A 25137-nucleotide genomic window follows, 5' to 3' on the forward strand; every position below is an offset into this window, starting at 1 on the left:
TAAACCCTTTTCTACAAAATCAGTTATCTAAAATCGCCCTATTTTGACCACCTATAACTTTCATTTTTCTGTATATAGGGCGGTATGAGGGCTCATTTTTTTTGCGCCGTCATCTGTACTTTTTATCGATACCACATTTGCATATATTAAACTTTTATATAATTTTTTATAAAAAAAATATTTTTATAAAATGTGACAAAAAAAGCTGCATTTTCTGATTTTTTATGTTTGCCACAGATGCCGTAATCTGTACCGCAGATGCCGAGATCATGGCATCTGAGGGGGTTAATGGCGGACATCCGCGCGATCGCAGATGTCGGCCATTACCGGCGGGTCCCCGGCTGCTGATAGCAGCCAGAACCTGCCGTGTACAACGCGAGCACCGCTCCAGTGCTGGCGGTCATACAAAGGACGTAAATGTACGTCCTGGTGCGCAAAGTACCGCCAAACCAGGACGTACATTTACGTCCGTGATCATTAAGGGGTTAACATAGTGGTAAATTTTAACCAATACTTGTATCATTTCTTGGTGAAAAATACGAAAATTTCATGAAAATTTTTAACATTTAGCATTTTTCTAACTTTGAAGCTCTCTGCTTGTAAGAAAAATAGACATTCCAAATGAATTATACATTGATTCACATATACAATATGTCTACTTTTATCTTTGCATCTCAAAGTTGACATGTTTTTACTTTTGGAAGACATCAGAGGGCTTCAAATTTCAGCAGCAATTTTAAAATTTTCCACAAAATTTTCAAAATTTGAATTTTTCAGAGACCAATTCAGTTTTGAAGTGGATTTGAGAGGCCTTCATATTACAAATACCCCATAAATGACCCCATTATAGAAATTGCATCCCTCAAAGTATTCAAAATGACATTCAGAAAGTGTGTTAACCCTTTAGGTGTTTCCCAGGAATAGCAGCAAAGTGAAGGAGAAAATTCAAAATCTTCATTTTTTACACTTGCATGTTCTTGTAGACCCAGTTTTTTAATGTTTACAAGGCGTAATAGGAGAAAAAGCCCCCCAAAATTTGGAACCCAATTTCTCTCGAGTAAGGAAATACCTTATGTGTGTATGTGAAGTGTTCGGCGGGCGCAGTAGAGGACTCAGAAAGGAAGGTGTGTATTTTGGAGAGTGAATTTTGCTGAAATGGTTTTTGGGGGGTATGTCGCATTTAGGAAGCCCCTATCGTGCCAGAACAGCAAAAAAATAAAAATAATAAAAAATAAAAATAAAAAAAAACAACAACACATGGCCTACTATTTTGGAAACTACACCCCTCAAGGCACGTAACAAGGGGTCCAGTGAGCCTTAACACCCCACAGGTGTTTGACGACTTTTCATTAAAGTCGGATGTGGAAGCGAAATTTTTTTTTCACTAAAGTGTTTTTTCCCCCACCAGATTTACAATTTTTACAAAGGGCAATGAGAGAAAATGCCCCCCAACATTTGACCCAACCCATCTCTGAGTATGGAAATACCCCATGTTGGGATGTAAAAAGCTCTGCGGGTGAACTACAATGCCCAGAAGAGATGGAGTCACATTTGGCTTTTGGAAAGCACATTTTGCTGAAATGTTTTTTTGGGGGAATGTCGCATTTAGGAAGCCTCTATGGTGCCAGAACAGCAAAAAAACACATCGCATAGAATTTCGGAAACTACACCCCTCAAGGAACTTAACACTGGGTACAGTGAGCCTTAACACCCCAAAGGTGTGTGACGAGTTTTTGTTAAAGTCGGATGTGTAAATAAAAAAACATTTTCACTAAAATGCAGTTTTTTCACCAAATTTTACCTTTTTAAAAGGTATAATAGGAGAAAATGCCCCCAAAATTTGGAACCCCATTTCTTCTGATTATGGAAATACCCCATGTGTGGACGTCAAGTTCTCTGCTGGCGCACTACAATGCTCAGAAGAGGAGGAGCGCCGTTGAGATTTTGGAGAGAGAATTTGTTTGGAATGGAAGTCGGGGGCCATGTGCGTTTACAAAGCCCTCCGTGGTGCCAGAACAGTGGACCCCCCACATGTGACCCCATTTTGGATACTACAGCCCTCACATAATTTAATATGGGGAGCAGTGAGTATTTACACCCCACTGGTGTTTGCCAGATCTTTGGAACAGTGGGCTGTGCAAATGAAGAATTACATTTACAAATTTTGGGGGCTTTTTCCTATTTTCCCTCATGAAAAACTTAGGGTAACACCAGCATTTTAGTGGAATTTTTTTTTCTTCATTTTCCGATCCAACTTTAACGAATATTTGTCTAACACCTGTGTGGTGTAAATGCTCACTTTACCCCTTGTTATGTTCCGTGAGGGGTGAAGTTTCCAAAATTGGGTCACAGGGACAGTGTAAGGGGGTGTATATGTAGTGTTTTACCCTTCATTATGTGTAGTGTTTTTAGGGTACATTCTCACTGGCGGGGGTTTACGGTAAGTTTCCCGCTAGGGGTTTGCGCTGCAGCAGAAAATTTGCCGCAGCTCAGACTTGAAGCAGGAAACTCACTGTAAACCTGCCCCTGTGAATGAACCTGTACAGAAATTACAGAACTATGTTGATACAGTGACCTTAGGTAAAGGAGTAGAGGCACGGTGTATATTTCATTTTTACAGTTCATTCTACGCTAATCTTTGATTTATCCATATATTTAATGGTGTGCATTAGATGGCTATAGGTCGTAATTTGCAAGGAGTTAACAAGCGCTTGATTAGCTATACTGCACTCTGCCTAATCCAACTAAACTGAAGGAAAGAATGAGTTCTACGCAGCTGATGTTATGAAGTAATAAAAAACAGCTTGTAGATAGACTATGAATCTGTTTTCTATAATCTCATGTGTGAACTATGGCTATCGAGGTAGATCTTACACAAATGGTGGCCATATGCTCAGTTCTAGCAAAAAGTTGGATCACATGCTAATTTAATTTGGATTTTATTGGCCACATTATGGATTTCAATCATGTATTTTTAATGTGATCTTTTAACAATGTTTAGCACAGAAGCAAAACATAAAAATCTTAAAGTTTATATTACAGTCTTCAGGAAGTAGAAAGGTTTTCAGAACAGTTTGTAGTCATAAAATTATTTATGAGGATTTAATAAACCAGGAAGCAGACGACCACATTAAAGAAGTGGTTCAATGCCACACCCTAGTACTTTCCATGGCCAACCTGGGTGTTTCAGATTTGTGGCACTGAACCAATTCTATGGTGCAGTATTCTGCCACCTGGTTTATTTAATAATCATAAAATCATTTAACGGATACAAACCGATCATAATTCTAATCTAGCTAAAAATATAATGCAAAGGTGAAGCCATTTTGACAATGATGTTACACATTTATGTAGGTCTGAATACACTTTTGATAGGATGGATCAATAACCCAGTCCCCCTCCAGCCCAATGACAACAATACCATAAAAGAGAAACATAAGAGAGCTGGCATGTCAAGTTTTCCGCATCAAAGTCTATAAGAATTTTGCAAACAGGCCAGAACTCTTCTCAAAGCTTTATACATACCAATGGAAGAGAGATCAAAAAGGGTCTCATGTGGGCCTAATAATTTCTGTGTAAATGGGATGTACAGATGATAACGATGAAATTAAAGGGGTGCACAAACAATCCAGCAATCGTTTCTGCAGCCTGACCTGTTTAACCCCCTTAAAGGGATACTCCACTGGAAACCATTTATTTTTAAATCAACTGGTGGCAGAAAGTTAAACAGATTTGTAAATGACTTCTATTAAAAAATCTTAATCATTCCAGTACTTACCAGCTGCTACATGCTCCACAGGAAATTCTTTTCTTTTTGAATTTCCTTTCTGTCTGACCACAGTGCTCTCTGCCGACACCTCTGTCCATGTCAGGAATTGTCCAGAGTAGGAGCAAATCCCCATAGAAAACCTCTCCTGCTCTGGACAGTTCCTGACATGGACAGAGGTGTCAGCAGAGAGCACTTTGGTCAGACAGAAAGGAAATTTAAAAGGAAAATAACTTCCTGTGGAGCATACAGCAACTGATTAAGATTTGTTTTAATAAAGTAATTTACAAATATGTTTAACTTTCTAGCACCAGTTGATAAAAAAAAAATAAAAATAAAAGTTTTCCAGTGGAGTACCCCTTTAACGTTATTGAACATAAATGTACGTCCTGGTGCCCTGGTACTTCATGTACAGGATGTACACGTACATCCTGGAGCTTGAAGGGAGCATAGAAGCTGCACTGTCTTTATGCACAAGACCCGCCTGTAATGGCAGACATGAGCAATCGCCCGCATGTCTGCCATTAACCCCTCAGATTCTGTAATCAATACTGATCGCGGCATTTACAGCAATTCTAATGGCAGATCGGATCACCGATCTGGCTACTCTGGCAGGATCTTCTTCTCTGGATTGCCTTCTAACAGACCAGAGAGGTAAATCGCCGATAATACTGATCAGTGCTATGCCTATGCATAGCACTGAACAGTATTATCAATCTAATGCATGCTATTTAAAAAAAAAAAAAAAAACAATGAATAAGCCCCTCCTCCTAAGTAAACAAATTTGTAGCAGTGCGTGCGTAAATGTCCGAACTATCAAAATAAAAAGTTAATAATCCTGTACGTGAACAGCGTAAAAATAAATTTAAGAAAAGTCCACAATTGCTGCTTTTTGGTCACATCACATTCCAAAAAAAAATAAAAAATCTGAAAAGTCATATACTCAAATGTAGTAGCAATAAAAACTACAGATCATGGCGCAAAAATTAATTTACCATCATACAGCCCCATATAGGCAACAGTGAGAAAGTTATAGGTGGTAAAAATAGGGAAATGTTAAACATACTTCTTTTGTAAAAGCAGTACAATAATAGAAAAGCATGTGAACATGGGGGATCATTTTAATCGTACTGACCCTTAGAATAAAGAAAATGTGAAAACGAAGCCCTTCAAAATTTGCAAAAAAACTTAACTTCCCGACACAAATAATATTTTTTTGGGTTTTGCCACACATTTTAAAGTAAAATAAGTGATGTATGTAGAAAGTACAGTTGGTCATGCAAAAAACAAGCCCTTATATGGGTCTGAAGATGGAAAAAAAAGTGTTATGGCTCTTAAAATACGAGGAGGAAAAAAGGAAAATGCAAAAATAAAATGGGCTGTGTCCTTAAAGGGGTATTCCAGGAAAACATTTTTTTTTATATCAACTAGTTACACAGATTTTTAAATTACATCTATTAAAAAAATCTTACTCCATTCAGTAGTTATCAGCTGCTGAAGTTGAATTGTTCTTTTCTGTCTGACAACAGTGCTCTCTGCTGACACCTCTGCTTGTCTCAGGAACTGTCCAGAGTAGAAGCAAATGCTTATAGAAAACCTCTAATGCTTCAGACAGTTCCTGAGACAAGCAGAGGTGTCAGCAGAGAGCACTGTTGTCAGGAAAAAAAAAGAACAACGCAACTTCAGCAGCTGATAACCACTGAAAGGATTAAGATTTTTTTTATAGAAGCAATTTACAAATCTGTTTAACTTTCCAGAGCAAGTTGATATAAAATATTAAAAAAAAAACGTTTTTTCCTGGACTACCCCTTTAAGGAGTTAAAAAAGCATTTATGTTGCAAACTGTTGCACAAGCCTAATCTGTGCCAAAGCCTGTAAACATGGCTCAGACCTTTTCGGGAGAAAAAAAAAAAAAAGGGAAGGGGTTAGCAGGGAGGGTCCCACAGCCCGACACACTTCCTACAATTTCTGCTACATATTGTCTAACTATAGCAGAAATCTACGCCAGCTCATAGCTGATTTAGGTGTCAAAGTGTATGCGCACAAAGACGTGACAAATTTATTAATTTATTTGGTGCATCTTACTTCATTGTATGAAACATCAATATTAATGAATTCCCCTGAATCTCCTGAATTTTAGGACACTTGTTTGGAACTTGTTTCTGTTATTATAAACATGTAACTATTCCCTGCTCTGTTACTATTACCTACATCAGTGGTCTCCAAACTGTAGCCCTCCAGAAGTTGCAAAACTACAACTCCCAGCATGGCCGGACAGCCGTAGTTTAGCTGGGAGTTGTAGTTTTGCGACATCTGTACGGCCCCAGTTTGTTAATGACTGACCTAGATCATTACTAAACCAGCTACATGGGCCTATAAGCACGTCACATATAATCTAAGTTATTAGACTAGACTAGAACCCATAATAAAAGTGGCTCGATTTTTAGGCTCTTTATTAACTCGCCCCTCATAGATCATGTGGTTGCCGCTATGCTCTATTTTAAATTGTAGCTTGAACACAGACCTACAGCAATCTCTCACCCAGTAATAGCAGCATCAGCATTGACAGCCGCAGCACCTGACCCACATTCTACTTCAATGCACACAAATTAGGCCAATATTATTTATTTCTCACAAAACCTAACAAGCACTTACATTTTTTTTCTTCATATTAGAAATGGCTGACGTTGCCAAGGATTACAATTTTACATCCTATTCCTGTGAACTCCAAACTATAACTCCCAACATGGCCGGACAGCCAACAGCTGGAGGACCACAGTTTGGGGACCACTGTCTCATACAAATCAGTTACAAAACACATTGATGAGCTATAAATCATTAAAACCAAGGGGAAGTGAATAACAATGATTGTCTCAATACAATGCATCTGTCAGGTGGTGGAAAATATTAGCCAGCAAGTGAACAGTCAGTTCCTGAAGTTGAGGTGTTGGCAGGAAAAAAGGGCAAGTGTAAAGAGGCCTGTAAAGGCTAAACTGTAAAGACAAGATGACTGGGTCAAAGCATATCCAAAATTATAGGTTTCTGGGGTGTTCCCAGAATGCAATGGATAATGCTAGAGTTGTGAAGTCCGTTTTAGGTGAAGAAATTGGTATGGAGGTGGCTCGGACAAATCAACCAGTAAGTTGTCACTTACATTAATCTGTTTAGTAGCGATAGCTGCTTTTTTATTCATTTTTATTGCGCTGCTGTGCAAAGTGGAGGCGGGGAGCCGACTCACCGTGCTCCGCTGTCTCCTCAATATTCACCACCTGCCCCTGTGATGAATATATACCCCCAACAGGCTGAATACATCTGCATATTTATCATGGGGATGGGGTAGGCAGTAAATATTAAGGAGGCAGGGGAGCTTGGCTCGTCTCCCCGACCTCCACTGCATACAGCAGCCCAAAAGGGATGAATAAAAAAGAAAAAAAAAACAACAACAGCCATCACTCGGACACTACTAAACAGATCACTGCGACAATTTAAAAAAAATAAAATAAAAAATGCCGTTCACGCACACTATAACCCAATATATTGGTGGAATAACAAGCTGTCAATTTCTCTTTAGGTCCCCATAGTCCTCTTTAAGAAGCAATTGTCAGATTGCTAATACTGAGCAATACCATGTTATTGTTCCTGACAGGCAGCGCTGCTGTCAGGAACCTCTTAAATCCTGCGAACACAGCAATAAGTAGGTTAATGACAGACATCAGCTTGATCACGTCAGTCAATTACTGTGGATGGCGGCTGCTGTTCGCAGCCATCATAACGCATCATTATTAGAGATAATGCATCCATACAACATCAGTGTGAATCCAGCCTTACACTTTGTAATTATTTGCTGAATACCCAGGTCCTGTGCTCGCGTCATAGATTGTGTGAAATACATGTAAGTCACCATGTGCACCTAGGTGGCAGCAGAGTGCATGTACATTGTGTATCTCCTATGGGTTAAATGTTATAGCTGACTGTATGTGTCCAAAGCAGTTTAAATATTTGCAACAAGACTGCATTTCCTCAGACAGGAAATGCAAAAATAAATTTATTTCTTGCATATTTACCAGGATCAAAAGTTAGGGCTCTCAAATTGTACACCATATAAAATGGCCTAGTTCAAAGATCTATCCAGCTCACCCCTTTAAGCAGTCACTCGTCTCGTCTCGGACCCAGCTTGGACAGTGCTGATAGACAAATGGAAAAGAGGAATGTCCAGTGCAGCGAGAGCTCGAAAGCAATATTATGTATTCCGATACAGCAGCACACAGGTAAAATAAACAGCAGTGACGTGTTTCAATCACCTAAGCAATTTTAGTCATACTGGCACCAGTATGCAAAATGACCTCCCGCAGGCCGCAAATGTACATGTGACCACTCAAAATGGTCAGAAACAGACTCCATGAGGGTGGTATGAGGGCCCGACATCCACAGGTGGGGGTTTGCTTACAGCCCAACACCGTGCAGGACGTTTGGCATTTACCAGAAAACACAAAGTTTGGCAAATTCGCCACTGGCGCCCTGTGCTCCTTACAGATGAAAGTAGGTTCACACTGAGCACATGTGACAGACTGTGTGGGTGGCATTTCTTCTATGTAAAGACTAAAGTATTTCATACAATTAGTTCATTCATTCATATATAGGATGTGTTATCTTCGTGTTCCCTTTATTTTTTTTGAGCAGTGTATGTCTATGTGTAAACAGGCAAATACAAGTATTCTAAAGTGACCAGGTAAAAATAAAACTTCATATAAATGCTGCTGTGCTAAATGCTCCAAAATCTTTTTAACAATAATGTATGCAAATAAAGTGCAGAGACATTGCTAAGTGCAAAACCCCAATTAAACACGGAATAAAGTGCTCTAACATGTATCAAAACTATATTAAGGATTAGGTGATACATGTTTAAAGCACTTTATTCAGTGTTTCATATGGGTATTTGCACTTAGCAATATCTCTGCACTTTATTTGCATACATTCTTGTAGGATTTTTTTGGCGCATTTTTGCACAGCAGCATGTATATATGGTTGTGTGTTTGTCTGGTATGCAATTCTAGTTTATAATAAATAACAGTAGTTGTGCGCATATTATTCCTTGCTATCTTTTTCTCTCTTTGGTCCATTAGCTGGCTAAATACACATATTAAGGAATAAAAGATAAAATGTGTACATTCTAAGGACTCTGCATTAATCTGAATATTTTTAGGAAACGTGAATCTGCAGTACAGACAATGCCAAAAAATTCGAATTTCAAAGCACTCTCTGTTCTTCAAAGAACAGATAACAGGTTTGTCAAGTTTAATTACTAAACTTGACTTTGATTCAAGACAGATGGGCTACATTTTGACAGCTAGCCCACTCTTGACGCATGCTAGATTTTTTTGCAAAATGAAAAAAAGCAGTAACTTCAAAAAATTGTACATTCTACAAGTTACACAATTTTAAATCCTTGAAGTATTATTTAAGTATTCTCATCAGAGCACATATACAGTATATTTATATCCACCATAATCAACCTTACAATCAACCAGTCACAGCATGTAGATTTGGATACTGTTCCAGCAAATACCATGTGGCTCAGTCACTTACTTTTCACATACTGATAATTCATTGTAATTTTATGCATTTTTTACATTAGTAATATGCAACAATCTAATTCTTCATATCTACAATAAGCTCCTGATTAACTTCACACATACTAATGGTACCATGGTCTACTTGCTTTTAAATATCTTTTGTACATTTACAAAGTCTTTATATATTCCGGGAGGACACAAAGATAATATTAAAGGAATTCTTTAGGATACCTTAATCAATGTTATTTGCTATGTAGGAAATGTATTTTCCATTTCAATTCAGCACCAAGACAAGTTGTAACTGGGACATCACTGCATGGAATTATGCTTTTGTTTTGCATGCACATTTCTACAGCACTGGCTATGTGACACACACACACATTTTGTATATATTATATACCAGTGGTCCCTCAACATACAATGGTAATCCGTTCCAAATGAACCATCGTTTGTTGAAACCATCGTATGTTGAAGGATCCGTGCAATGTAAAGTATAGGAAGTTATACTCACCTTGTCCCCGCTGCTCCGGACCATCAACGCTCGTCACCACTGCTCTGGATGTCGCCCTCCATCGCTGTCGCCGCGTCCCCCGGGGTGTCCCCGACGCTCTGGACCATCTCTGCTGGCCGGGAACGTTGCTCTCCGTCATCGCCATCACGTCATTACGCACGCCGCTCCTATTGGATGACGGGACGGCGTGCGCGGCAACGTGATGACGACGAAGGAGAGCGCCGGCAATGCAGGGGATCCCAAAGAGGACGCTCCAGAGCCCCGAGGACAGGTAAGAGACCATCAACGGAGCACACGGGGCACCGTAAACGGCTATCTGGCAGCAGCTGAAGCAGTCTGCGCTGCCGGATAGCCGTTTATGCGATGGCCCGACATACAAAAGCATAAAATTGTCCACCTAGTATGCATATGAAGTCTTGTGAGCAATGGACTACCCCCAGCAGCTGCAAACAGGCAGGAGCTAAGTGGAAACCCAGAAGAATCGAGTTGGGACAACCCCGTTAATAGTATTTTGTGCAGAGTGTATTCAGAAGGCAGGCAGTAAACAAATTAATAGCAAATCTGCAGCATATGAGCACAACCTTACATGGCTCCTTTATTGTAAGTGAACAACCCAGCAGCCATTTACTTACATTTTTACTGGCATCACTTTCACAAGACACTCGTTATATGCACTTTTGGCAGGACTGAACAGCCCCAAGAGGCATTTTAATGCTTTCTCTATACCAATAGAACAAAACAGCTTTGTACTCAATTCAGTAGTGTGAATTTTATTTCATTAATGTGAAATAAAATTCACGCTACTGAATTGAGTGCCACGTTGTTTTGCTCTATTGATTGAAGGAGTGGAATCCTACTTGTGCACCGCTTCTTCAGAGAGTGCCAGATTCTATTACCTTGCTATCTCTACCAACCAGTTATATTTTGAAGGTACTATACATTAATACAATAAGGGAATAAACAGGAAGGTCATCAGGACATAACACCATAATGACAGATTTGCTTGTGTTTTCATAGGGATAATCAATGAGGTTCTTACGCAAAGTAATATGTATATGATTAACCATGTACGTCCAATATTAGAAATCTTGAGCAATCTTTTAGATTGGACCTAGATGTAAAATCCAACAATGTGTTCACGTGAGTAGGCACTCTTAAATGTCTATTCTACCAGGATAAAATTGTAGACTTCCTACAAGAGAACATGTGCAATGTTCCCTTGAAGAGGTCCCTAGTGTAGGACCTCACAAAATCTAGTCCTGTAATTAAAGTAAAGAGGTAAATGTAAAATTGTCTACTTATCTAGTTATTGGAGAAAATATAAATGCAAGAAACAACCTGCACAAATTAGTCTTAGTTTCTGAATCATACTACGACAAAGAGGGTATTGATAAGGTTGGGCTAAGATTGTGGTCAGGTCAAGGAGCAGCCAAAATAATTTGCCCAAGCTAGAAAGGAAAGGTGCTAACAAAGATTTGCAAGATAGGAATGTTAGCCAACATATTTTAATTGTTGATCTAGGAGTAATTTTGTTACATATGCAGTGCTATATAAGCAGCCATTGTTTATTCCTACAGACAATCTCAGGTCCTTCCTTACCTCTGTTCATTGGGGAACATTTGTAGTTTATTTTAGTGTATCTGTAACAAACCTTTTAGAACCCTGCATGTAGTATAATATATTTGGAACAATTTGCCTGGGGTGTTGGTCAAATATCTCTCCCCCTCATGGCTGGTGTTACTTGTATGCCAAAAATGGGCAAACATAGGGGAAGATTTACTTACCGTATATGCATCTCTGTGCAGCCACTTCACAGCTTTTTTTTTTGCTGTGTTTTTGGCCTATGTGCACCAAATTTATCAATAAAGGTGCACAGACTGATACATTTTGCACGAATGAGAAAGCCCCTCCGAACTTGCTGTCATTTTTCTAAGGCAAAGCAGAGGTGGTATGAATTAGCACTTTTTTGAACGCTTGCACATTATTTTTGCGCCTTTTATTAAAAGATGCAGTTAATAAATCTCATCCACTGCATATTCAAGAATGAAGAACTGCATTTCACAGTCACTTGACAAAGTTGTCTATTTTGAAATTTAAATTATTTGTGCAAAAACTAACTGTGCAAAAAGTTTGCACCAAATTTCAGCCAATAAAATGTCAGGAAAGTTATCATAAATCTCCCCCATAATGCCCAAATTTAGCCTATTATAAGGCTTCTTTTAGCCCCTACTCCCTCTTATTCACTTCAAAGATTTAAATGTAGGAGTAAAAAGTAATACTTTTTTTTTTTTTTTTTTTTTTTTTTTTTTTTTTTAAGCTCACATTATATTCTGCACATTTTGGTTCAGTCTGTGGCACAAATCTGGTACCTTTGAATAGTAAATCTCTGATAAGTGAGATTAAACCTCTGCTGCTTGCACAGAGCCTTGAGACCAGTCTGCTCTATGCACCCATTTGCAACACAGAATTCCAAATATAGGAGGCTACTACTAAATGACATTGGAGAATATCACTAGAGACAACAGTCTCCAAAAATGGCCAAAGATGTAGCTACATGCGTGATGTAGATCGGATACCATAAACAAGCTCTCAGGAACCCTCCTAGTGAAGAAAAAAAATTGAACAACATCCACTATAACTGAGAAGAGTCAGGTTAACATAAGAAGTGATGTAACCAGTTGACAATTGCCTCTTATGCCTCAGAGATGGTATAGCTGAACATGTGAGGTGTCTATGTTTTTATTGTGAGGTGTCTATGTATATTGTGAGGTAACCGGTTGGCTGTAGGTAAATGAGGAAGCAATCGCCACTGGCATAGCTGAGCTTTACCGAGCATGTGAGGTGTGTATATGTGTGTGTATATATTTGTGGTCGGTGCTCATGAGTATAGCGAGCCTACCTAACTGAACTTCTTACTAAACTCCTATATCCTACTGAATCCTGTAACCTACCTAGGCAGTTAGATTTGTGCCATATACTGCCGCGTAGGAGTACACCTGAAAAATAGAGGGCAAAAACCCAATATCAGAACAAAGCGCTATTCAGACCCATAGTGATCACATCCCTAATGACTGGAATGCATTGTGCATATCTGACTTAGGGTCGGGGGTACAACGCATATAGCACTGGATTGCCAGTGCCCCTATTCCTAATAACATGTATTGGCATGCTATGACGTGACATCGGAGCAGCTCCCCCAATGCGTATGCGGATAGAATGGACGGATCCCCACCTAAGCATTTAACTGGAACACGTACATGTTCGATAAACTATATCGTAGTGAGTGCCGCCCCCCTTAAATAACAGAAATGGCTGATCCACGTTGGATCCTTAACGTGTGTAAGGTAAAGCTCGAAACGCTCAAGCTCGGCCCACTTTTGGGAAAACTTTATGCTAACAACCTGACCGAGCAATAACATTATGCTGCTATACAATTCTGACGCGTGATTAACTGTATCCCCACATACCTGACGTAATTACGATCATGCACCTGTATATGAATTCCCCAAACCCTAGAAAACCATAATTACCTGGGTAAAGCGCCTTTCATTAAGCTGCCGAGATATCCAATCGGGAATTATGTGGAGTCTGCTAAGCCTCTAACCAGGCCAGCTCTCAATGCTTGATGGCCAGAAGGCCCACTGACTTCCATCTTTGAATGCTCTTCAGAGCCGCGTTGCCGGTATGATATGTGTCCAAAGACGCCCTGTCAGGCGAGACAACACTACATCATACTAATAGCCTGACAGACATGCCTAGACAGTATGGGCTAAATGCAGCGAATAGTGGCCAAAAACCCAACATATGCAAGTAGGAATGAATAGTATCTAAACAGAACAAACCATGCCTGTGGACGCAAACCCTAGTGCTAAACATGTAACACAGATAAGCACCTAGACATCAACCTAAAGCCGTGTTAGGTTGTAACTGACCGACCTGTGAACATGACAGGCCATGAACCACTTATGCAACAGGCATGATCATGAAACACAATATATAACCAATATCATCGACAACCCGGAGTTGAGACAGAAAAACCTCAGCAGAACCAATCTATATCCCTAAATGCACATCCCAAATACCACATAAAATGACATTATCGTCAACCCGAAGTCGTGTCAGGTAGTGACTGAACCGATCTGTAGACGGGACAGGTCTGGCTGAAAACAAACTCCCCTAAATATAACTAATAGTATCACTACCAACTTGAAGCAGAGACAATTCATAACCATGAATTGGCCTATATACACAAACATTTTATTTATTTATTTTTTTTGTGTAACCCAACTGCTGACTAAACACCACGTATTTAATGGCATTGTCGCCAACCTGAAGCCGCGTCAGGTTGTATCCGGACCGACCTGTAGACATGACTGGTCAATCCTGGAATTGAAAGCCTCAACCAAAGTAACGTATGTACCGAACTAACGTATGAACATGTACCGAGTATGAATGCTCTAAGCATATGTCTAGCATAAATGCTAGACATACCGATTAAGCTACATGCGAGCCTGTACCGCCCAAACTATGTGAATGTGAGGCTGAACTGGACTACATGAAAGAACGTATGAACTGATCCACCTATATCAACACGCCTATGCCCAGTACAAACAGTATTATAGCATGACGCCCTGATGCTAGACCCAAACCATGAATTCCTACAAACGCTGTCTACCCCACTACACCACATCTATGAAACACTAAATTCTAACAACCAAGCTGTCAGAATGTATGGTCAGAGCAGACTGTCAACAACCTGGAGAAACTAAGACTGAATGCCCTAACCCCACAATCCGAACGAATTGCCAGAATACCCTATATATAATGTACATATTAAACAAGCGTCTACGTACGGCACAAACTGTGCTGGCGTATGCACCAATCAACTGAGTAACAGAGTGGTCTGAATAAGTATATAATAGTGTAAGATAGCCTGGATGAACTAAATGCGTGAGTGACCAGAACAAGTCATATGCCCTTGTGACCGGAATGACTATGAGCAAATGCACAGCACAACTGTGCGCGTATGGCCAATCAAACAAAGACTGTGTGCATGGACCCAACAACATAAACATAAGTGCAGACCAGACTCAGAAAGTATACAACTTAAATGAGTATATGCCCCGAGCCACAAATGAGTAGACGCACAAGGCAAACTACACATGCGTCTGCCCAGAACCAACAATGACTAACTAGCATGCACATGGAAAAATTATTTGAGCGTATAGCCAGATAGACTAAGCCTATAAGCACGGAACCAACACCGTAGCATAACCATGACGGACTAAGTGTAATCACAGGACTGTATGAGCATGGGGACCTGACAACAATATGAGCGTAATCCAGGACCACATATGAAAGCGCTTATGCCTAGAACTAACTAATTGCGCATATGCCACAAACAACTCTGCACAGAATACCTCTATGACCGTATACACAGAAACAACTGTATACACTTATGCACGTGAACAATGTGATCTTGCCGAGAAAAAATTATGCTTATGTGTAGAGAAACTATATGAGTGTAAGCACCTGATAACTATGTGAGCGTATGCCCTGAACGAAATACATGCCCGTATGTAATGGACGAAGTACCCGATCGTGTGCCCAGGACCACTGTGAGCGTAAACACAAATCAAACTATGCATGTGTGCATGAACGAACCATATGCGCAAATGCTCCGAACAAGATATGCGTATACGCACTACCCTAAAACTATATGAGCGTCCTCACAAACAGACTTACTAAACGTATGCACAGAACAACCAAACGCACGCATGAAGTAAATTAAATACTCACGTACTCATGCACATCCTATTCCCTTCACTGTATTAGCAAGTGCGAACAGCATCAAGCCAAGTGACTATGTATGGCATGCTACCAGTGCATGTACAGCATAAATGCTACCAGTGCATGCACTGTGTAACGGCTACGAGTATACTTCTACAAGCTTATGAGCAGTATAATAATATGAGCGTATGCATGGTATAAAACTACGAGCATGTGTACTGTGCAGCGACTGCACCGCACAACAACACTGCCACTGCACAAAGGCTACAAGTGAACGATGCAATGATAACCCATGACCTGCCCCTCCTATTTGCAGGAGGGCCGTGTCGAACCCAAATGAATAAAGCAATAAATAAAGAGCTTATAAGTGGAATGTGACTGTATACATAGAACAATTGTGGGAGCGTGACAATTAAAGGAGCGTATACACATGACAACTAAATGACCGTGCATGGAACAACTATATGACTGTATGCGTAGAATAAATTATGGAAACTTGTGCACCTAACAACTATGATTGTAAGATGACTTATAGAAGCGCGCGCCTAGAACTACATGATTGTAAGCGTAGAATAATTTATCGGAACATGTGCACAGGACAACTATATGACCGTCTGCATAGCACAAATTGTAGGAGCGTGTACATAGAACAACGATATGACTGTATGTACTGTACACCTGCCACGAGCGTGTACAGTATGAATCCCACCAGCATGTGTACATTATAATCCTACGAGCGTGTGTATAGTATAAACCCCACAAGCGTGTGTACAGTATAATCCTACAAGCGTGTACAGTATAATCATACAAGCATGAGTACAGTATAAATCCCGTGAGCGTGAGTACAGTATCAATCCCACGAGCGTGCGTACAATATAAATCCCACTAGCGTGTACAGTGTGATCCTATGACCGTGTGTACAGTATAAATCCTACGAGCGTGTGTACAGTATAAACCTACGAGCGAGTATACAGTATAAATCCTACGAGCGTCTGTACAGTATAAATCCTACGAGCGTCTGTACAGTATAAACCCTACGAGCGTCTGTACAGTATAAACCCTACGGGCGTCTGTACAGTATAAATCCTACGAGCAAGTATACAGAATAAATCCTACGAGCGAGTATACAGTATCAATCCTACGAGCGAGTATACAGTACAAATCCTACGAGCGTGTACAGTACAAATCCTACGAGCGTCTGTACAGTATAAATCCTACGAGCGTCTGTACAGTATAAATCCTACGAACGTGTGTACAGTATAACCTATGTATAAATGCTATGAGCGTGTGCGCAGTAATGCCCACAGGGACCTAAGATTAACAACATCTATAATGAAAAATAATGCGTCAGTGAGGCTAGTGGCATGCATAAGAAAAAATGATAAGCAAACTGAAGCTCGTCATAACCCGCAGGTCATAAATGTGACAACTTTAACATGCGTGTACTGTGACAGTATCATTCGTGCAACCAGTTAAAACAAATAAATAACCCTAACGTGACACTGATATGAGAACAAAAATTATATGACCATATGCGTGGAATTATGGGAGCATGTGCACAGAATAACCATATGAGCATATGCGTGTAATAAATTATGGGAGCGCGTGCACAGAACAACTCTATGACTGTATTCATAAGATAAAATATATGAGCACGCATGCAGAGCAAATTTTGAAATGGGTGCACAGAACAACTGCCCGTACCTATATAGTAAATTACAGGAATGTGCACAGAATAAATATATAATCATATGCACCGAATAAATGACCGTGTGCCTGGAAATATAATGCCCAGACGGCAAAAGCGTGTCACCATCACAGGTCCCGCTGGAGAAGAAAATCTCCCCCCATGGGGCGTATATCCCCTAGTTACTGAGACCGAGGCCGGGCCTGGCCAAGGGTACACCCCCGCTTCTGGCTTACCTCCGGAGAGGGGGCTGCGCGGAAATGCCGCAACCCAGGCCAGCCCCGGTCATCTACTCGAACCCCGCCGCTGAAACTGCTTCCGGTCATCTGACTCGCCGTGCCAGCTGACCTGAGAACTCCACACGAGGTCTACTGCGGGAGTGGGCCCGGGCCGCCCATAGACCTGGCCTCAATAGCTGGACCGGAGCCCCCGTCAAAGCTCCCCATTCTAACCCCCTGTGCCAAAATATACTATTCCTGCGAACATTCACAGGAGACACGGGTCCCAGAATATGAAAACCGGGGGCCGGGTTGGCCGGGGGTACCCTCCGGTCTCTGGCTTACCTCCAGAGATTGGGCCACGATAGAACGCCGCTCTCCCCGGCCACTTACCCGCACGCCGCTCTGCTGACTCTTCCAGTCAGCTGCCACCGCACGTCAGCTGATCGAGATCATGTAAAGAACCCGTGGCGTCAGGACAGGTACTGCCGCGGGTTCTTATAGGGACTCCCCGCCCCTCCCACAAATTCAGGCTTAATAAATTAGCCTTCACACACACACACACACATACATATAAATATATATCTATATATATATCTATATCTATATATATATATATTTTTTTTTTCTTTTTTTTTTTCCAAAAGAAGTAACAGTCAGAGTGGTATAGTGTATATGACCATCAGGCAAATAGGAGAGTAGTGGTTGCTCAGCCACTCAAAGCCTAGACCACAGGCCATCCAGAAAAAACTAAAATAAGGCAAAAAGCGTCACTCCAGTGTTCCAAGCCAATACCTTGGAACACTGGAGTGACGCTTTTTGCATTATTTTTGGAGATATATATATATACACACACACACACCACACTGCTCAAAAAAAAAAATTAAGGGAACACAATGTAACTCCAAGTCAATCACACTTCTGTGAAATCACACTGTCCACTCAGGAAGCAACACTGATTGACAATCAATTTCACATGCTGTTGTGCAAATGGAACAGACAACAGGTGGAAATGATCGGCAATTAGCAAGACATCCCCCAATATTTAGAGTGGTTCTGCAGGTGGTGACCACATACCACCTCTCAGTTCCTATGCTTCCTGGCTGATGTTTTGGTAACTTTTTAATGCTGCCAGTGCTTTCACTCTAGTGGTAGCATGAGACGGAGTCTACAACCCACACAAGTGGCTCAGGTAGTGCAGCTCATCCAGGATGGCACATCAATGTGACCTGTGGCAAGGAGGTTTGCTGTGTCCGTCAGCGTAGTGTCCAGAGAATGGAGACAGGCCAGTACATCAGGAGACTTGGAGGCGGCCATAGGAGGACAACAACCCAACAGCAGGATTGCTACCTCTGCCTTTGTGCAAGGAGGAGGAGCACTGCCAAATGACCTCCAGCAGGCCACAAATTTGCATTTGGCATTTGCCAGAGAACACCAAGATTGGCAAATTCGCCACTGGCGCCCTATGCTCTTCACAGATGAAAGCCGGTTCCAACTGAGCACATGTGACAGAGTCTGGAGACGCCATGGAGAACATTCTGCTGCCTGAAACATCCTCCAGCATGACCGGTTTGGCGGTGGGTTAGTAATTGTGTGGGGTGGCATTTCTTTGGGGACTGCACAGCCCTCCATGTGCTTGCCAGAAGTGGACCGACTGCCATTAGGTACAGAGATGAGATCCTCAGACCCCTTGTGAGACCATCTGCTGGTGCGGTTGGCCCTAGGTTCTTCCTAATGCAAGACAATGCTAGACCTCATGTGGCTGGAGTGTGTCAGCAGTTCCTGTAAGAGGAAGGCATTGATACTATGGACTGGCCCACCCATTCCCCAGACCTGAATCCGATTGAGGACATCATGTCTCGCTCCATCCACCAATGCCACGTTGCACCACAGACTGTCCAGGAGTTGGCGGATGCTTTAGTCCAGGTCTGGGAGGACATCCTACGGGAGGACATCCTACAGGAGACCATCCGCCACCTCATCAGGAGCGTGTCCAGGTGTTGTAGGGTGGTCATATGGGCACGTGGAGGCCACACACACTACTGAGCCTCATTTTGACTTGTTTAAAGGACATATCAAAGTTGGATCAGCCTGTAGTGTGGTTTTCCACTTTGATTTTGAGTGTGACTCCATATCCAGACCTCAATGGGTTGATAAATTTGATTTCCATTGATAATTTTTGTGTGATTTTGTTGTCAGCACATTCAACTATGTAAAGACAAAGTATTTCATACGGTTAGTAAATTCATTCAGATCTAGGATGTGTTATCTTAGTGTTCTCTTTATTTTTTTGAGCAGTGTATATAGATAAATGTAGATGAGGTAACATGTTGGCTGTAGATAAACGAGGAAACAATCAGCACTTATGCCTCAGAGATGGCATAGCTGAGCTCTACCGAGCACATGATGTGTGCAATTATATATATATATATATATATATATATATATATATATATATATATATATATATATATATATATATATATATATATACATACACACACACACGTATACATACACACAGTTATGGCTGTAAATGTTGGCACCCCTGAAATTTTCAAGAAAATTAAGTATTTCTCACAGAAAAGGATTGCAGTGACACATGTTTTGCTATACATATGTTTATTCCCTTTGTGTGTATTGGAACTAAACCAAAAAAAGGGGGGGGGGGGGGGAAGCTCATTTGACATAATGTCAAACTCCAAAAATGGGCTGGACAAAATTATTGGCACCCTTAACTTAATATTTGGTTGCACACCCTTTGGATAAAAGAGCTGAAATCAGTCGCTTCCTATAACCATCAATAAGCTTCGTACACCTCTCAGCCGGAATGTTGGACCACTCCTCCTTTGCAGACTACTCCAGGTATCTATTATTGGAAGGGCGCTTTTTCCCCAACAGCTATTTTTAGATCTCTCCACAGGTGTTCAATGGGATTTAGATCTGGACTCATTGCTGGCCACTTCAGAACTCTCCAGTGCTTTGTTGCCATCCATTTCTGGGTGCTTTTTGATGTATGTTTGGGGTCATTGTCCTGCTGGAAGACCCAAGATCTTGGATGCAAACCCAGATTTCTGACACTGGGCTGTACAGTGCGACCCAAAATCCTTTAGAAATCCTAAGATTTCATGATGCCTTGCACAAATTCAAGACACCCAGTCCCAGAGGCAGCAAAACAATCCCAAAACATCATTGAACCTCTACCACATTTCACTGTAGGTACTGTGTTCTTTTCTTTGTAGGCCTCATTCCATTTTCGGTAAACAGTAGAATGATGTGCTTTACAAAAAAGCTATATATTGGTCACATCTGTCAAGATATTTTCCCAGAAGGATTTTGGCTTACTCAAGTTCATTTTGGCAAAATGTAGTCTTGCTTTTTTATATCTCTCTCCTGGGTCTCCTGCCATAGCGTTTCATTTCATTTAAAAGTCGACGGATAGTTTGCGCTGACACTGATGCTCCCTGAGCCTGCAAGACAGCTTAAAGATCTTTGGAACTTGTTTGGGGCTGCTTATCCACCATCCGGACTATCCTGTGTTGACAACTTTTATCAATTTTTCTATTCCATCCACGCCCAGGGAGATTAGCTACAGTGCCATAGGTTGCAAACTTCTTGATAATTTTGCGCACTGTGGACAAAGGCAAATATAGATCTCTGGAGATGGACTTGTAACCTTGAGATTGTTAACATTTTTCCACAATTTTGGTTCTCAAGTCCTCAGACAGTTCTCTTATCCTCTTTCTGCTGTCCTTCCTTAGTGTGGCACATACAGACACACAATGCAAAGACTACGTGAACTTCTCTCCTTTTTATCTGCTTTCAGTTGTGATTTTTATATTGCCCACACCTGTTACTTGCCAGGGTAAGAGAGTTAACCCTTCATGTATGGTACATGATCCATATATCTCCAGTTTACTCATTGTAAACTTATGTTTAGTGTTAATTTAATAATATAGTATGAAATAGCATAACATAACACTGACCATACAAAATGAAAACTTATTTATGGATGCAGGTCATTCTGTAGTGTTCAGAAACTTCCCAACACAATCACATTTACAGCAACTTATTTAAAAAGTGGTTTAGTAAAAATGATCTTACCAATAATGACCGTGTTATCATCGGCAATAAGCAGTTTGCTGTGTACGTAGATCAATTCAGTAACAAGATTTCCTTCCAGTTCAGCATGTGTCCGTAGACCACAGAAGGATATGTAGTTCAGCCACTTATCCCCAACTGAAAACAAACAACAACATTTGTTACTTTTTTTTTAACGGACAGAATGTCTTAGAGTTCTGAGCATTTTAGAATGAGAACAGAACAAGTGCTCCCCCTGCAGGAGGCAGAAGAGTAACAAACCATTGTTTAATGAATATCAAATTATACCTTCTTGGAGGATATCACTACATATTACCAGATTGTCATCCTATTATAAAAAATGGGCAATGGCAGCGCTAAAAACCTTTGAAATTAAACAACAAACTGCTGAGCTGTTCCAGCTTTCTAAGGTTGGCCTTTTCTGCCTCTACTCAAGAGTGTTGCTAAGGTTTTGTCTACCACTCTGTTGAATAAATAACGTGATCAATTTCATATTAACTATAAATGATATTTTTGTTTTAATTTACTTAAACAACCTCCCCCCCCCCAAAAAAAAAATAATAATAATTGGGGTCATCACATCCTAAGATCTGCAACATTTTCATTTTCTGTTGATAGCATTTTAGAGTACTACTTTCTCTGTGCGGGATGGATAAATGTCAACTGTATAACCCCGTTCTTATAGAGCAACAAAAGGGGAGACTGGAATGGCATACTGATGGAACTTGTAGTTCGTTGAAAAACTAGTCTAAGATAGGGGTGCTAAGCTGCAGGACCAGACCCACCATCCAGAAAGTCAAATACAAATCCAAAGAGGGAAGCGGCACTCAAAGTATTTGATTAAAAAATTGTGTCATTTATTCACCCATCTGTGACAAGCAGATATGTTTCGGCTCCACAATAGAGCCTTTATTGTCTTTCATGCTTGAGAAAGGCTCTATTGTGGGGCCGAAACATACTTTGAGGAGTGCCACTTCCCTCTTTCCGTTTGTATCAGTTCTTATAGATGGGACAATGCTAATTATTTACATTTCACATAAATTACTTCATCAAGTCTGTGCAGCGTATTATGCCACTCAGGGTATAGCTGACAATAGTGCAAAGATGACCGACCAAGGCATTGAACAATCCCTTGGATGCTTTGGGAACCCATGACCTCGAGGTCAGGTTGCAGGGTTGCTGATGGCCTTACAGAGGAAGGGGCCCAACTCTGGTGACACAGTCTCTCCTTAGCCCAGTATCATGAGATATATGGCTGGGATCAAAGGTTCTTCTGATCCCAGCCATTAACCAGGAGTTGGTCCTATATCTTCACCTGCCACAGTAGACTCATGCTGGGCTTTTTTCACAGTGCTATGGAAATCCCCTAATAACACGCGACACCAAGGAACATTGTGCAATTTTGCGCTGCTAAACTGGCAAACTCCTTTTGGAAAACAGCAAACTTACTTTCTGTCTTCAACTGTTCAATGATGGAATGTTCTCCTCTGCAAATGGTTCTATACATTTTCAAGCCAAGAAGAAAAGGAATAAAATATATTAAAGCCAAGACTACAAAGTAAACTGAGTATATTGAAAGCCTGTATATGCAACAAACTTGTTTGTAACAAATGCAGGCCAAACTGAAAGATTGCGACCAATCAGAACTGTACTTGTTTTGCCGCTAAGGCAAATGCTTTGCTACTTTACTGCCTTCTTACACATTATGGATCATGGGGGAGATTAATTAAAACCTGTCCAAAGGAAAAAGTTGCTGAGTTGCCCATGACAACCAATCAGATCACTTCTCTAATTTTCAGAGGCCTTTTCAAAAATGAAGGAAGCACCCTGGTTGCTATGGGCAACTCAGCAACTTTTCCTCTGCACAGTTTTTGATATATCATGTGGATACTTTCCATAAAGATTTTCTGCAGCATTTGGGTCAACCAATAATGGTACACTTACAAGACTACAAGAGGGAACTAAACCATAGAAGTCAGTATAAATGCTTCGAAAAGAAAATAGAATACAGGCCCAGATGTAGTTTGGTCGTTGACGCATAATATTATACAATAGATCTCACCTTAAAGGGGTTATCCAGGATTTTTTTTTTTTATATATATATCATCTGGCTCCAGAAAGTTAAACAGATTTGTAAGTTACTTCTATTAAAAAAAAAAATCTTAATCCTTTCAGTACTTATGAGCTGCTGAAGTTGAGTTGTTCTTTTCTGTCTAAGTGCTCTCTGATTACACCTGTCTTGGGAACTGTCCAGAGTAGAAGCAAATCCCAATAGCAAACCTCTTCTATTTTGTGCAGTTCCCAAGACAAGCAGAGATGTCAGCAGAGAGCACTGTTGCCAGACAGAAAAGATCAACTCCACTACAGCAGCTGATAATTATTGGAAGGATTAAGATTTTTTAATAGAAGTAATTTACAAATCTGTTTAACTTTCTGGAGCCAGTTGATCTATATATATAAAAAAAGTTTTTTTCCTGGAATACCCCTTTAATAGTATATAATACCAGAGAATTATTAAATGAAAAATGCTACATTTAGGAAATTTCTGACAATCAATAATTCTATAGATCAAAAATTATAATTGTCTCAAATCTACAATGCCCGGATGCTGATTTTGTAATATCGTCATTGGTTCTCTGCTGGATCTGTAAGTGCGGTTACCTGTAGTTGAAGTGCATGATAGCCTGCAATGCGTTTCCCCCTCCAGTAGAAATATCTGCTTCAAACCCTGGGAGCAGAGGTGTGATCACAAACACTCTGTACCTCTTGTTTTCCCTTTGTAAAAGAACATTGTACAATATTAGCTTTCCATGACTATTTACTTGCATTATATGAACTTTATACAGAGGGTTTTCTCTGATGAACTACCACTTTCCAAAGAGTTGTTCCCCTTTAATAACCAGATTTGAGGGTCATTTACATTTTAATGAACAATATGGCACTATTAAATCAAACAAAACAATTACGTGGCTCGTTTTCACGATATAACAACATTTTTCCAAGGTACAGCAGCAAATTGTGTGAGTTTATAAACTGCTGGGTATACAACAGGGCCCAGCAGGAAAGGAGGCTCATTTTGTATATTTAGTGCAAATTTAGCTTGAACTGATTTTGGGCATTATGTGCAGTTTCATTTTTTATTTTTTTTCCTGTTTGCAGAGTGGTGTGAAGGCGTGTTTCAGGATGAGCTATAGTTTTATTCAACTATTTGGTAATATTTTTCCCCATTTTTGTAATATAGGGCTTTATTGGAAAAGCTGCTTTATTTATACTTTATTTTTCTAATTATTATTATTTTTTTTTTTTTCACTTTTCCCCCTTAAGGAATTTGAAGTTGTGATTTTCTGATCGCTCGTACAGTACATCTGTCATGCGGTGTACTATACACTGGTTAGGTATATACTGGTTTGGCCTCCGGCTGCCATGAAGACCATTGGAGCCCCTCAATCTCATTGCTGGGCTGCCAATAGCGGACAGGAAGAGCCCACAAG

General features: G+C 40.5%; 1 protein-coding gene across 3 annotated transcripts in view; it reads right to left on the minus strand.

Annotated features, from left to right (window-relative positions):
- PLD1 (phospholipase D1) overlaps positions 1 to 25137 on the minus strand; it is a 197311-nt gene that overhangs the window by 11679 nt on the left and 160495 nt on the right. For all 3 annotated transcript variants that reach the window (XM_056565190.1, XM_056565189.1, XM_056565191.1), the window contains 3 exons: positions 24308 to 24421; positions 23096 to 23145; positions 21650 to 21784 (listed from right to left, as the gene is read on the minus strand). In XM_056565190.1, the coding sequence (XP_056421165.1) occupies positions 21650 to 21784; positions 23096 to 23145; positions 24308 to 24421 (299 nt within the window). The remainder of the gene's footprint in view (positions 1 to 21649; positions 21785 to 23095; positions 23146 to 24307; positions 24422 to 25137) is intronic.

This window comes from Hyla sarda, chromosome 3 (genome assembly GCF_029499605.1).
Source record: "Hyla sarda isolate aHylSar1 chromosome 3, aHylSar1.hap1, whole genome shotgun sequence".
Taxonomy (NCBI): domain Eukaryota; kingdom Metazoa; phylum Chordata; class Amphibia; order Anura; family Hylidae; genus Hyla; species Hyla sarda.